Genomic DNA, 13696 nt, shown 5'->3' on the forward strand with positions numbered 1-13696 from the left:
TTGAACACGGATTGATAACAAATAAAACTGCTTTTAAGCATAAACCAAGAGAAGCTTTGCCTCATGAAAATATTATAATAATCCAATCTACACAAACATAGGCTACCAAAGAAATAAATAGGAGTCGTTTAAATGTATCAAATAAAAAAAATTTAAATTACGGTGCGGCAACACGCCGAGACAATTCTTTTAAAATAAATAAACGACTAATATCAGTTAGATTTCAAGAGCTTTTCCAAAACATCTAAGACGTATTCCATTTCGGTTGGAGTCAAGTCTTTCAGCTCAGGGAGATCTTCGGGTAGAAGCCTCCTCGACTTCATTCGGTCTGCGCGGTCCATGTTCCTCAGCGAGGCGGTGTGGATGTTGCGGAGTTTCATCTGTAGCCAGTCTTGCCTCTCCTGCACGTGCTTGTGTTCCCCAAGATTGTGCATGAATTGCACCTCACTGACGGATCTTTTTCTGTATGAGTAAAATAAAATGTATATGTTAGTTTTAATTGAGTTTTGATAAAACTATTAGACAGTCTACACAATGTGTTATTAAAAAACATTCAATTTCCATAACTACAGTTATAATATGTCAAAACTATACAAAATAAAGATTGGCAGTTTTAAATGTTATACCTCAGCGGTCGTCCATACGAGAGTGTTGAAAAGTATAAAATACACAGTAATGGGAAGATTATTTTTACATCCAAACTTCTATTGGGAAACATTTTGATACCTGCAAAGAAAAAGTAATTTTACTAATAGCACATATTCAACTAGTTAGTATGTGATTAGCTATGGGCTGTTCATCATTATACACACAAATTCACAATTTAACAATGTAGTTTGACAATTAAGCAAAACATCTACTAAAGTCAAGTTTAGCTTACCTCTGTTGAGACCCGCTTGTGTGTTGAGAGTTTTGAAGTAATGTGAAGCTTAGCAGTGGTGTACAACCTGGTTAGTCGATCGGCCCATCAGTTAAGTTTGGTGTAAGTCTTTTCAAAGTTCCTTTTATAGCTCTCTCTGACTGCCCATTGATCCGCCGCCTTCATTATTGCTGTTGATGTCACCGGTTCCCTTGATGGGGGGAGGCATGCGCGTGACAACACCTCCGTAGTCCGCGCAGCTTTCAGCACCTCTAGACTGGACCATACTAATTGCCCTGCATTTGAACTTTTGCCCGCTTGCCTGCCTGCCTGTAGCATCAAACTGGCTTCACGGCCACTGACCGACTACGTAAGAAATGCTAAAATAATTCAATTTTTTTTCATGACATTGTGATTGGTTACTGCGACATTGTGTTTTATGAATCCGTAATTTTCAAATTATTATCTGCACTCAATCTTTATAGTTAATTAGTTAATATAGACTACCATTAGCCTACCAACCTATTAATACAAGTGCTAAAACGTTGATATCTAAGCCTAAGGTGTTTATATATTTATGCCACTATTTGTCTATTGAAAGGAACATAACAATAGACAGATTTATAACTACTAGACATTATCATTTAAGTTTCCATGGACGCCACCAACTATGCATTCATTAAGGCTATAAATTATGGGATTTTACGAGTCCTACAAAAAAAACCTCCTTTGGACGATTACGTCAGAGCAGCGTCCCAGATTGAATGAGTATATGTTAATGAGGAAGGGTGTGACGAGAATGATGTCGTCACATCGGACTTCTAACCAATAGTGCAAGGTTTAGGAAGTTTTTGTTACACTTGGAGGGCTGCGTGAGATTCTTACTTTTGTAGCGGAAAGCCTGGTGATTCAGGCGGTGTGCACAAGACAATATTTGAATGACTAAATCTACCAATATTGTGAGAAATAGTTGAGCTTTTAACACAATATTGCGCTGCATTTGAAATCACACACCAAAAAATCTATAATTTACACTCATGTTACCAAACTCTACAGCATCACTATTTCCTGCAAGGACAGAGTACCGGAATGTGGACATTCAGAAATTGGTTTAAAAATTACCTTCAAGAGATTTTGCGTCTGAAAAGCATTACAACCCCACAGCAAGATTTTAAGTGGACCACCAGCTATCACTGTCCCCCACCTCCTCAACCCAATGAGTTATATGCAGTTACAACTCCCAGTGTCAACTGGGATTTCTTCCCTCCTTTAACTCCAGATGTACAGCTTGAGAAAAGCATTGGCCATCATCATCACTCCACCACATATCAGCACTATGGACACTTGTTGTCTCCTCTGGTCAGTCATGAGTGGTGAGGCACCTCTGGTTTTTGTCACCCCTGCTCAGGTTGGGGGGGGGGGGGGGGGGGGTTGGGTGGTGCCCACAGGTGTCTAGGAAAATCCCCACAGGATTCGGCCACCCTGTCCTACGTTTATGGGCTTGACACATTAGGTAAGCATGAGAGAAGCTTTCTAAATGTGGCAGAGGCATGGCTATGTCAGGACACAGTGAATGCGTCCCGGAGACAGGGACCCGACAGGTCAGACCCATAGATCTTCTGCCCTCGTAGGCTGGTTAGGGTTTCTGACAGACCAGGCAGGGCCATGAAGGGAGCATGCCTCCTGTATCTCCAACGAGGAAAACAGAACATGACGGCACGCAGGAAGAAGGCAGGGAATGAAGCAAAGACACATGGACGCAGAGCTTGGCTCCTTCCAGAAGACAGAAGGAAATAAGTATCGATACTTTGTATATGGAACAGATATCAGGGTTTGGCGGGCTGGTCTGATGTATTGGAACTTGATGGAAACTGTTATGAGAGATACCGTAGTTAAAGTCGCTCACCACTGATGGAACTTCAACAATATCAAGAAAATCTATGTTTAGAAAGCATGGCAGACAAACGTGTTTCAGCTACAGGTGACCACAACTCTATATGATCTGTTGATGAGACAGCACAGCCTGGTTTGTTCGCCAATTGACTTTGCACCACGTCTCTGAAACAGAATTTGCCTGTGCACCTGTTGTGTATAAACAAACTTCGCAGGTGCTGACCAATTAAGTTGTTTACATACTAGTTTCACCAGATTTACGGCCTAGATGGGCCCTGCCTGTCAAAGATGATGACCTCCTCCAAGCTCCCCTTGATCCTATTATGGAACTCAGTGGGCATGGCCTGTTTAGATGACACCCACCATACAACCTGACCTGTGACCTTAGCTAGGGATTCCTAAACCATGTAGTTCTCACTACCTCATGGTGCCTCTATGCAAACCATGCTGGTGGACGTGAGGCGCATGTGAAGATCTACTCAAAGAATCAAGAACAAGATCAGAAGTGTTGACAAATTGGTCGACTCTTCCTCGACTATTGCGACAACGGCTGGAAAGGTGCGTCGAATCCAGGCAGGTGTGTATACCAACAGTGGTTTACTGTCCCAATTCTCCACCCAGCAAACCCTTAGGGCAAAAGTTTCTTTTGGATTTTTACAGACTCTGAAGACATGACATGGTGGACACCGAGTTGATAAACGACATTGCTGAGATGCTCGTCATGATTTGCAAAAATAGAATATGGAGAAGCAGTTCAAAATACATTTCATCGGTGATGTTTGTTTGAAAGAATCCGCCTCGCATGAAGACCAAACGCCAGATGGAACAGAAACGGGCGCTCCTCCGAAGTGAGGAACAAAACCAGACACACATGTGCAGCGGTAGAATCCACAAACACACACTGTTTAAAAAGACTTGTGTGTGCTGCGCCACTTTAAAACACGGCTTGTCTAAATTGTGACTTAATGGTTACGGTAAAGTCGGATGAGGATTTACGACGCTGGGCCAAAGAGCAACCCGGACAACCTTTTCACAGTGTGCTCACGTGGTCTCTTGTCGCTGTCACTGTGGACAGCGCATTACTCTTCCTCTAGTTAAGGCCGGCCCTCTTTTCCCAAAAGGCCTGCTGTCCTCCACCACCGAGGGCCACCGAGGGCCACTGAGGGACTCTCTGTAATTCACAGCCACCCTTCCATGATTGTGGGCAATGGACGGCATGCTGTGTCTCTTACCTCCAAACGTCCACAGATGGGTCTCTAAGAGGATCTCCTGTCCTGCACAGTGGTGGAAGCGACTCTCCCACCTGGGCTGAAGGGTGTTGTGTTGCGTACGGTGGTTTTGGTGGTGCTACAGTTCATATATTGTGGGGGTGCCCTGGTGGTTCACCGGGTATGGAGCGCACACCACATGGGCTGAGGCCTAACGCAGGGGATCCGGTTCGATTCCAGCTCAGGCCATTTCTGCATGTCTTTCCCGTTCTCTCTCTCCCATACATTCTACATCACATATACATGTATTCATTTTGCAGACGGTTTTATGTAAAGCGACTTCCAAAAGAGAGCTCTACAAAAAGTGCATGGGTCAATGATCATGTTCTGTCTCGTTGTAACTGTCTCTGTCCAATAAAGCCAAAAAATGGGTAAAATATATTTAAAACAAAATAATATTTCCAAACATTAACTGCCTGACTAATCAGTAGTCTAAAACATAAAGCAAATCAAACTTTATTACAGTGAGTTCCATCAGGCAGACATTTTTATCCAAAGCAATATGCATGGGTGGAGCTGGGTATATCTCTTCCTTAACACCCAGCGACATTGTGTGAACATGAACACATAAAATGTATGAAAATAGAGTATTCTGAGAGGAATCGTTCAGCCCGGTAGAGAGGCCTTCTCTCTCCTGGCTTGGCATCCTAGAGCTTATCTGAGGAAGTGGAGCTGAAATCCAAACAGTCTCGTGCGGTGTGAACATCTGAATGACGACACATCCTAGCAGCGTCTCAGCAGGATTTACACATGACGGAGGAGGGAAAACGTTATTCTTAGCGGGATATCAGACACGGAGTGGATTCCTCACTTCCTTTAACAGTCTCCAAATGGGGTTTGCGGCCCCCATAACTGTGTGACTGTGTGTGTGTTGGCGTGTGTGTGTTTGTACTTGTGTGTGTGTGTGGGTGTGTACGTGTGAGTGTGTGTGCCTGTCTGGACAGGGGTGGGGGGTGCTAGCCTGTGTTTGTTCATTTAAAGCGTCAGTACGTGACCCCGTCGACACCCAGAAACACACCTTCCTGGGTGGCTGTGCACATCTGGGCCTGGGGGCTCCGGCACGGTACACGGCGGTCTAACATAACCCACGGACACTCCGAAGACGTTCCCCCGGTCTCCGAGGTGCCATCTATCACCGGCCCTGTCTCCATCCGCCACCTCCCTGAGGCGACTCGCCACCCCCTTGACTCTCGCGTGAGGAAGATTAACGCCTCTCTGACAGCAGAGGCGCGTGGCGGTTCAAAGCCGTCTTCTGGGGAAGCACGCGCGGCCGGTTCCTCGGTGGGTGCGTGTGTTGCCGGTTGGTCACGGGCAGGTGGCTGTCATGTGGAGTGTTAAGCGGAGGACAGGTAGTGGTCGCCCCATTAAATCACGACTCCCCACCTTCACACCTGGCTGAAGATTACTTTGCCCATTGTAGCCCTGGCCTCCCCCCCCCCCCTCAAGATTGCCGTGGCAACAAAACAGTCTCCCCAGATGTGTTGGGATGACAGACAAGTCAAGGCACCACGGGGGATGTTGAAGAACAGTCCACTCAATTTTGACACAAACATTATCTCGCTTTTATGCAAATTGTCTTTGCTTAGATGGTCAGGGGGGAGGGAATTACAATCATAGCAAGTGTAAAATAATGTTAATATTTGTTTTGAGTGAATTCTCTGTTTAAAACGTATCTAAATGGATAGTCAAATCCATTAGGCCATGGTCACCTAACGTGTATGGCTTTAGCCACTACACCACACTCTTGCATTTGACACACAAACCTTGGCTTTGTAAGGATTATGTAAAAGCTTGTCGTAGTGCAATGCTCTTCACATAACCCCTCAACCATGCCTTTCCTACACCGTAACTATCTCATCACCGGAAAATCGACTGACCAAGTCATGCCGTCGCTATCTATCAGGGGCCAGACAGCGTGGGCGGTTGGCTGGGTCAGGCCCACTAGGCCTGGGTGGCATCTCACCATAAGGCCCTTCTGACCTTCACTGAGAGCAGGGCTCAGGAGAAAGCTGTAGCATCCGCAGCACAGAACGAAGACCAACTAGGACAGCGCTAACCAGCCGGGTAACTGCCAGGGCCCTCAGACATACAGCTTGGCCACACATTACCATAGGGCAGACCATTAACAAGCTGACAGCTTAGCAGCTTCTGTAAATAGTAGGCAGCGTAGCGCAGGTTGTTTAGGAAGGCTCCTGGTAAAAATGAATGATGTCTTTCCATATCCGGAGCGTGGGCAGGAGGGGGAGTGAGAAGTCCGTGGCTCTGGACGAGTGTTTTAACACTTAAGGGCTGATGTTTGCTTCCAAAAATAAGCAAGGCAAAGCCAGTGTTTTGACCCATTCTTCGTTGTGTGGTCAGCTAAACCTGGGTCCCCAGGGCATGTTGAAATCTTGCCAAGGCAGGGGAAATGTAGCGGTCACTAGAATGGAGCATCAACGGAAAACAGAGGAAGAACCCCCGATCTTAAAGACACCCACACATGGTCATCACCCAATTGTATGTGACGCTTGCTAAATATGGCCACCGCATCCGATTTCTCTCAACAGACGTGAAGGATGCGAAGGATTCCTAACAACACAGCGCCATAGTACACTTCCTTTGAATTTATTTATATTTTAAACAAGCAAATGATTGCTAATGTATTGTTGATCCTCTGAAAGATGATCAGTTCAATACATAAGTCTTCCCCAGGCTGCAGTACTAGTACAGATGTATACCTCACTGAGATACAAGTTTTTAAAGAATATAAAGCTGTTATTAAATGAGGAGCTCAATTGAATGTACTGTATTTTTTGCTTATAATTAAACTCAGTTTGGAAAAGGACTTGCTGATAAATAACATATAAACTCAGTAAACTGAAACGCAAGGCATGACAATCTTAGACAAGGAAATGGCCCATGTACAGTAGTGATGACAGCAACAGGGACTAAAATCACCCTAACATCAGACTGGTGTTACAACATCCAGGTCAGGCAGCATGTCCACCCACTCACAACCGGTGTGAACCTGCATTCGTTCCTGCTTATTAGCGGATCCATCCAGCCAGTAAACACCTCAACAGCTCCATAACCCTCAGATATAAATAGGGCCTACTCTGCTTCCATGTGAAAAGAGACTGGGATGTTTCCAACAGCGTGTGGCCATAGAGGGTGACAGCGTTACAGCATCATTGGTATGCTCTACATGACGACACAGGAGGACACGCAACATGCCACAGGTGTACAGGAAGTCAGTCAACTGAATGATGTTGAGAGAAAAATAACCTCAGTAGGGTAAAGGTAGTTTGATTTTTGCTGCTGTTTATATTTTCTTTACATAGGTGGAGGAAATGCACTGAATAAAATATGCAGCCAGTCTAATCTTCAAGTGACAGTAATCTTAATTGACTTCTGACTGACACGATAATGTGATAACACTGCCAGCCTGTGACAAATTTAAATTGATGGGTGTCGATTGAAAGTGGATTTGACAACAGCAGTGTACGTATTATGTTCCTGTACCTGACCCCGACACACGCACACACACAAGCCTCGACCTCCTCCCATGCTTACACACCCAAGTAAACCCCCAGTGGAAAGGGAACTCCTGGTGGAATTCCTGAAAAACAATCTGTCAAGTAGATATCAAAGGTCTGGTCCCTCCTTAGTGAGTAACACATTTGAAACAACTCACTGCATCACTGTACAAACCTGCTCAGACAAGAAGGCCAGTCTAACTCAGCCTCACGCAACAGGCTATTTTCAAAGAAAATATTCTCAGCCAAAGCTTACTTGGATCAGGACTAACGTTGACTGACATCATCAGATTCTCAGACGACAGTTTGGAGCAACTTTTTCCCATAATAAAAGGAAAAGAAGCAAAAAAAACACCCCTCCATTGTAGGGAGTGAGGCATGGCCCGTCTGCCTGTAACAACAATAGGCACAATAGGAACTGAAGGTGACTGACGCGCGCGGCCTTGGGAGAGGTGATGGAAGCTACAAGGGTGATTCATAAAAGACTGAAAGGGTGTAAAAGGTTACATCAACGTCACAATAAGATTTGTACTATTTTTACATTTACGTTGTTTTAAATTAATAATTATTCCCCCACTTTCGTCCAATGCAAGGTTATGGGTGCCAAATTACATAAAAATTGCTTTTACATTTTCAGTACTTCACTAAGAGTACAACGATCTCAGACCTCAATCAAGCCAACAATCAAGCCTTGGATGCTCAAATCAAATTGCTTTTTGGCAACCTAATAATCTATAAACACAACCACCTCTAGCTAAATTTGCATTATTAAGATTATATTAAAATTATAGATGAAACATTTTTTTAAAGATTCGAAGAAAAGACCAGGCTACGTGACAATAATACGGTCCACACAGCGTGCTATGCGCATGCGCCAACTGGTGGGAAAATGCTCGTGGGCCGACCTACCGGCAGCCGGCAGAGCGTGCTCTAGAGCTGAACGTAGATAAAAAGGCGCCTGGTTTTAAGTCAAATTTCCAGCAAACGGCAGTGCAACTTGGTGAAACGATAACCTGATAAGGTAATACCTTAATAGGTCATATTATGGTGGAAATATGAGTAATACTGTATACACATGTTATACTTCAACAACGGCATCTCTTGTTTTTGCGTCTACTTCTGTTGTGCTAGCGAAGATAAAAGGATTCCGGTTACGGTAAAATTAGCCACTACTGTACTGGCACTGGCAAAAGCGCAATTTTAGTAACAAAAAATATAAAAGTGCAGGTGGACTAACCGTAGATTCTATCCCGATTTATTTTTCGAGTTCTAATAAAGATTCATCCTAATGAAAATGCAGTGAGCAAAATTATACTGTTTCATTGTTGCAGATTTTGAAATGAATGTAGCTTGATTGATGTAGCTAAAACGAGTTGCAGAGTCACAATTGGCGAGCCTATGCTAAAACCACTGTTGACCGGCAGGGTGTATAAAATCATGAGATGTGATCCTTTACATAATTACCTTTATTTGCAGAACAATGGCAGTGCAACTGAAAGCTGAAACAGACTTGTTTTTGGATTCATTATTGGATCCGCCCAAGAATTTGAAAAGAAAAAAGAAATCAAAGAAAGATAAAGATATTAAAAAGAGAATGCCTACCGAGGTGGGGGGAAAAACCAAAAAAGTCAAAAAGCATAAAAAGTCCAAAGATAAAGCTAAAGAGAAAAAACAAAAAAGAGTGATTGTGGGACTACAGGATCTGTCTTTGGTGTCAACAAGATTTAGTTCCAACAAGTCGGTTATAGATTGGATGAGGAATGGAGAGGGGACCACTGCCCAGCCTTGTGCACCTGGGGAAGACCCCAGCCAGAACCGTCAGTGTGATGAAAGGATCAGTGCCTTGACCCAGACACCCAGAAACCCCACCAAGAAGAAAAAGAAAGTTGAATTCAACCTATCCCCCATGTACCTACCAGCTAAGCACCCAAGGCCCGCCAATTGCTGCCTGACTCAAACGCCCATCGAAGACCCCATCATGCGGAGGGAGAGTGAGGACGGGCTGCTGACTCAGGGGTCACAGTGCAGGGCGGCAGACGACTCACAGAGCATAGACGAAGTCAACAGCGAGGACCTCTTCATCACCCAGAAGACCTTCAACGTCCCGCCATCGGAAACCTCCAGCAGTGACATGTCGGAGGACGCTAGCGACTCGGCAGCGAGATTGACCGGACTCACACAGCGTCCCAGAGAGCCGTACCTGAGGCTGACCCAATCCAAACCCACCAGGACCACATCAGAGGCAGCCACACAGACACAGAACTTCTTCACTGAGCTCTCCACATACCTCCGGTTTCAGAAGCTCACTGAAACCTCCAGTCACCAAGGAGACCTGCGACCCGTAGACCTGAGTCTCCCCAGCAGAGCACGAGCCCAGACCAGCCCACACCCCCTGATCACTGTCGCCAGGGTCAAAGGTCAAAAGGTCAGCCCCGCGCCAGGGTCAAGGTCATCAGATATGACCTCGAGCGAGGACAACGATTCACTCCTCAGGAGCAAGATGGACTTGTGCCAGATGAAGGCTGTGCAGATGAGACTTAATGAGTCATTCTTCTTTAAGATGAAAGGAGAGGACAGGTCACCCAGACCACAGTCACAGCTGATGAAGCTTAAACAGTCCAGAGCAAAGAAAAACAGACGACAGTGAGGCGTCGGATTGACGGTTGTCCAATCTTTCACTGTTCCAATTTGTTCGTTTATATTTAGTACTTTGAGTCTTTTGAGTTTCTCTATACATATACAATTAATTTATATATGTTCAATTGCATCGTTTTACAAATAACTTGAATGGCACTGACTGTAACTGAAATACATGTAAATCCATACATTTTATACCATTCATCAGATAAACTATATTTCTGTTGTTTTATTTGGTACATTTCTTGCAATTGATAGCTACTGTTTAGAATCTTAGTAGCTTTAATGACACACATTAAAAAAAGGGAGAAAAAAAAGAAACGAAACAAGCTTGAACGTGAAGCCTTTATTTTTTTTACAATAGCTTTATCGGGTATCACTTGCTGTTAAGCTATTGTCTGTTTGCATTAATTATGCCTGAACAGTTTAATCCCTATCCACTTCCAAAGATGGAAGAAGACATAGACAGGAATGGTGACTGGCAGGAGGAGGCTGTAGAAGCACAGGCTGCTGGTACTGGTGCAGCCCTCGGGGAAGCTCTCATCCACGGTGGCAGAGTAGAAAAGTCCACAAAGAGAGACAACAGGAATCAACACAGTGACGGTTGACAGGGAAAACATTCTCCTGGACTCTTTTTTCTCTCACAAATGTCGCAACTTTGCTAGTACGAGAATAAGCTAGTACGTCTATTGTTCTTTATACTCTTGCAGTCACGGCACCGTGTGGCTGTAAATAGTGGTAGTATGTTCTATGCCGGAGTTGCCTCGGTTGGTTCTGGGTCTTTCTGGATCAGTCTTGCGTCCTGGGGGATCATGTTGGGTATGCCATTGATGATTGAGTATGCAATGCCCAGCTCATCATTAATAAGCTCATTTGTGTTTTCTTCGTACCTGGAAAGACGGACGTAAACAGATTTCGGCACATTTCGTAAATACTTTAAAATACTGCCAGATTTTGAGTATTATTATTACGTCTTTAGTTTAAAGTACACATCATATCTGGCGGCTTAGTAAAACTGTGTAACCCACCTTAGTTGCTTTTTAGACAGAGGGCAGACTAGGAATTCTAGCAGGGAAGTGTCAAAGGGTTGTCTGACGTCTTCCTTTGCATCAGTGAAATGTCTCGACGGTGTCACAGACACTGGGCCGATGCATCGCGGGAAAGTTACAGAATTGACAGACCTTTTAAAACGACATGTTTCATTAGTCAATCTTCTAACAACATTCTGAAACATGTCCAAAATTGTTCTTTTGAATACGGTCAATCGTAGACGTACGCTGCCTTTGAAGCCGGAAGTCCAACTGTGCAACGTTGAAATCTTCCCTATAGGTCCACAATCGCAGTATTAAAATGTTTCCTTCTCTGCTAAAAAATATTCTCAAGAAAAGAGAGAAAGAAAATATATTTATCCTTCATAAATATATGAATTTGTATATTTTATATATATTAATGGTATATACAGTGTACATTTCAAATTATTCTGGGCTACCGATGAAAAAAACAAATATACAAGAATGAGAAGTTTATAGACTTGAACACAGGGTGGCAATGTTTCATAATCGAACTTCATCTCACCTTGGTCGTTGATTCCCCTGATGGTTAAGCGAAATAAATGAATGAATATCAGACAATCATATATTTATTTTTGTCAGTTAACCTAATTTTCCTATAGACAAATATACAAAATTCAACTCCGCTGTGCTTAGAACTCTAATTACATAAAAATAATATTGTGTCCTATTAGTATGCGCTTTTATCTAAAGCAAAGTACCGGGGGAGATGTGAACCTACGGCCTCTTGATCTGTTATCAAATACTCGACCACTGAGCTAACCCTAGCCCTATCTATAAGACAATAGCTCTGAAACTGTAGCTGGGGCATTCAAGTTATTTTTGGATTGGTGACTGGTCCAGCCCGGTTTAGTGAGAGAACTGTTAATGTATTCTAGAATGCCCATATGTTCTGGAACCAAGCAGAGTTGACAGACAACTACTGCAAGTGTTCCAGTTCCAATTAATTCAATCCCCTTGGCAATACCGCCGCTACAGGCAGGACCTGGTGATCAAACTTAATGAGATCCTTCAAATCCCATACTACTCCAGTGGTGATGCTTGCAAAGGTTCTATGTGAGTGAAAGCAGGTGTACTTGAAATGGTAATAAACACGTCATTCCTCATTAGAAATGCGTTGTTTTTCAAGCTATAGTCTGATTACAATAGTGTTGTGTAGGCTATATACAGCCACATAAAATGAAGCTTTTCTGTCAAGCTAAGAGCTGAGCCAATTAATACAGGAGACATGTTTTACCCTGCCAACAGAATTTCATTTTCCGTGAAATATTGCTGACCTCGGGTTTCATAAGTTGGATAATCATATCCCATTGGACCTTCTCCTCCCCATTCTTCCTCCTTCTCCTCCTCCTTCCTCCTCTCCTTCCTCCCCATCCTTCCTCCTCTCCTTCCTCCCCATCCTTCCTCATCTCCCTCCTCCCCATCCTTCCTCCACCTCCCCATCCTTCCCTCTTCTCCCCCCCCCCCCCCCCCCATACTGGCTAGCTCACTAATGACGGATTTGCATTATTGCATTATACAACTAAGAACAGTCTGTTCTTAATCAAACCCCTGATTTATGGCCATCCTGACTATTAACGAAGCTCAGGTTTAAATGAAATGAAATTATCGTGGCTACTCAGCCGCAACAAGACGTGTGAACGTAATGGGTCGGTTCACATTCGGTGCCATGCTCTTAACTTTCTAGATCCCCAAACAACTTTGCAGTTCTTTTAGAAAACCACTGGAGGCATATGAACCACTGGCAGCATGTTAAACCGCGACTTGGCTGGAGCCTACTCATGCTTGTCGCTGAGTGTTAATTGGATTTGTCGTAAGGCGACACATTAGAGTTAGTTGACCTTTTATGCGTTTCCATAACTAGTTCTTGTATAGGCCTCATTTTTACTTCGGATAAACTCGGAGTGGATATAATGTGGATAAAGAGTGGATATAATGAGCCATATCTCGTTGGTTTTTTAATAAGGTGAGGATATAGGGAGGCTGGAGAAATACAATACAAGTGGGAAAAGAGAGAGAGAAAATGTGTGTGAGGTTGAGAGAAATAGAGTGAGAGAGAGAAAGAGAGAGAGAGAGAGAGAGAGAGAGAGAAAAAGAGAGAGAGAGAAAGAGAGAGAGAGAGAGAGAGAGAGAGAGAAAGAGAGAAATGGAACGGAGAAAGGAAATTGAGAAGTGTGAAAGAGAAAGTGTGGAGTGAAGAGTGAAGAAAGTAAAGGGAGGGAAAGATGGGAGAAATGAAGAGGAAATGAAGAGACTCCATGGAGAGATTTCATTAGTAAACTCTCAGAGGGGTAGAGTGACGGAAGGAGGCCGTAGCTGGAGTCTTGGAACTGCTGGGGGAGCTGAGACTACGTTATCCCAGACTCTACCAGAAACAAACAGAGCTTACCTTTTTAACTTGCATAGAAGACAAGTAGACAAATGTGTAACAGCAGGTTGGAATGTTGAACTCCC

General features: G+C 43.9%; 1 protein-coding gene across 1 annotated transcript; it reads right to left on the bottom strand.

The window, feature by feature from the left end:
* Positions 1–10508: 10508 nt before the first annotated feature.
* zgc:162634 (uncharacterized protein LOC555881 homolog) lies at positions 10509–11047 on the bottom strand. The gene has a single exon (XM_047035015.1). The coding sequence runs from the start codon at positions 10790–10792 to the stop codon at positions 10580–10582; it is 213 nt and encodes a 70-aa protein (XP_046890971.1). The 5' UTR covers positions 10793–11047; the 3' UTR covers positions 10509–10579.
* Between the last annotated feature and the right edge of the window lie 2649 nt (positions 11048–13696).

The sequence above is a fragment of the Hypomesus transpacificus genome, chromosome 14, assembly GCF_021917145.1.
Source record: "Hypomesus transpacificus isolate Combined female chromosome 14, fHypTra1, whole genome shotgun sequence".
NCBI lineage: Eukaryota > Metazoa > Chordata > Actinopteri > Osmeriformes > Osmeridae > Hypomesus > Hypomesus transpacificus.

Bases quoted from the DNA above. Each gene is read 5' to 3' on its own strand.
- zgc:162634 (XM_047035015.1), bottom strand. From the start codon at position 10,792: ATGTTTTCCCTGTCAACCGTCACTGTGTTGATTCCTGTTGTCTCTCTT.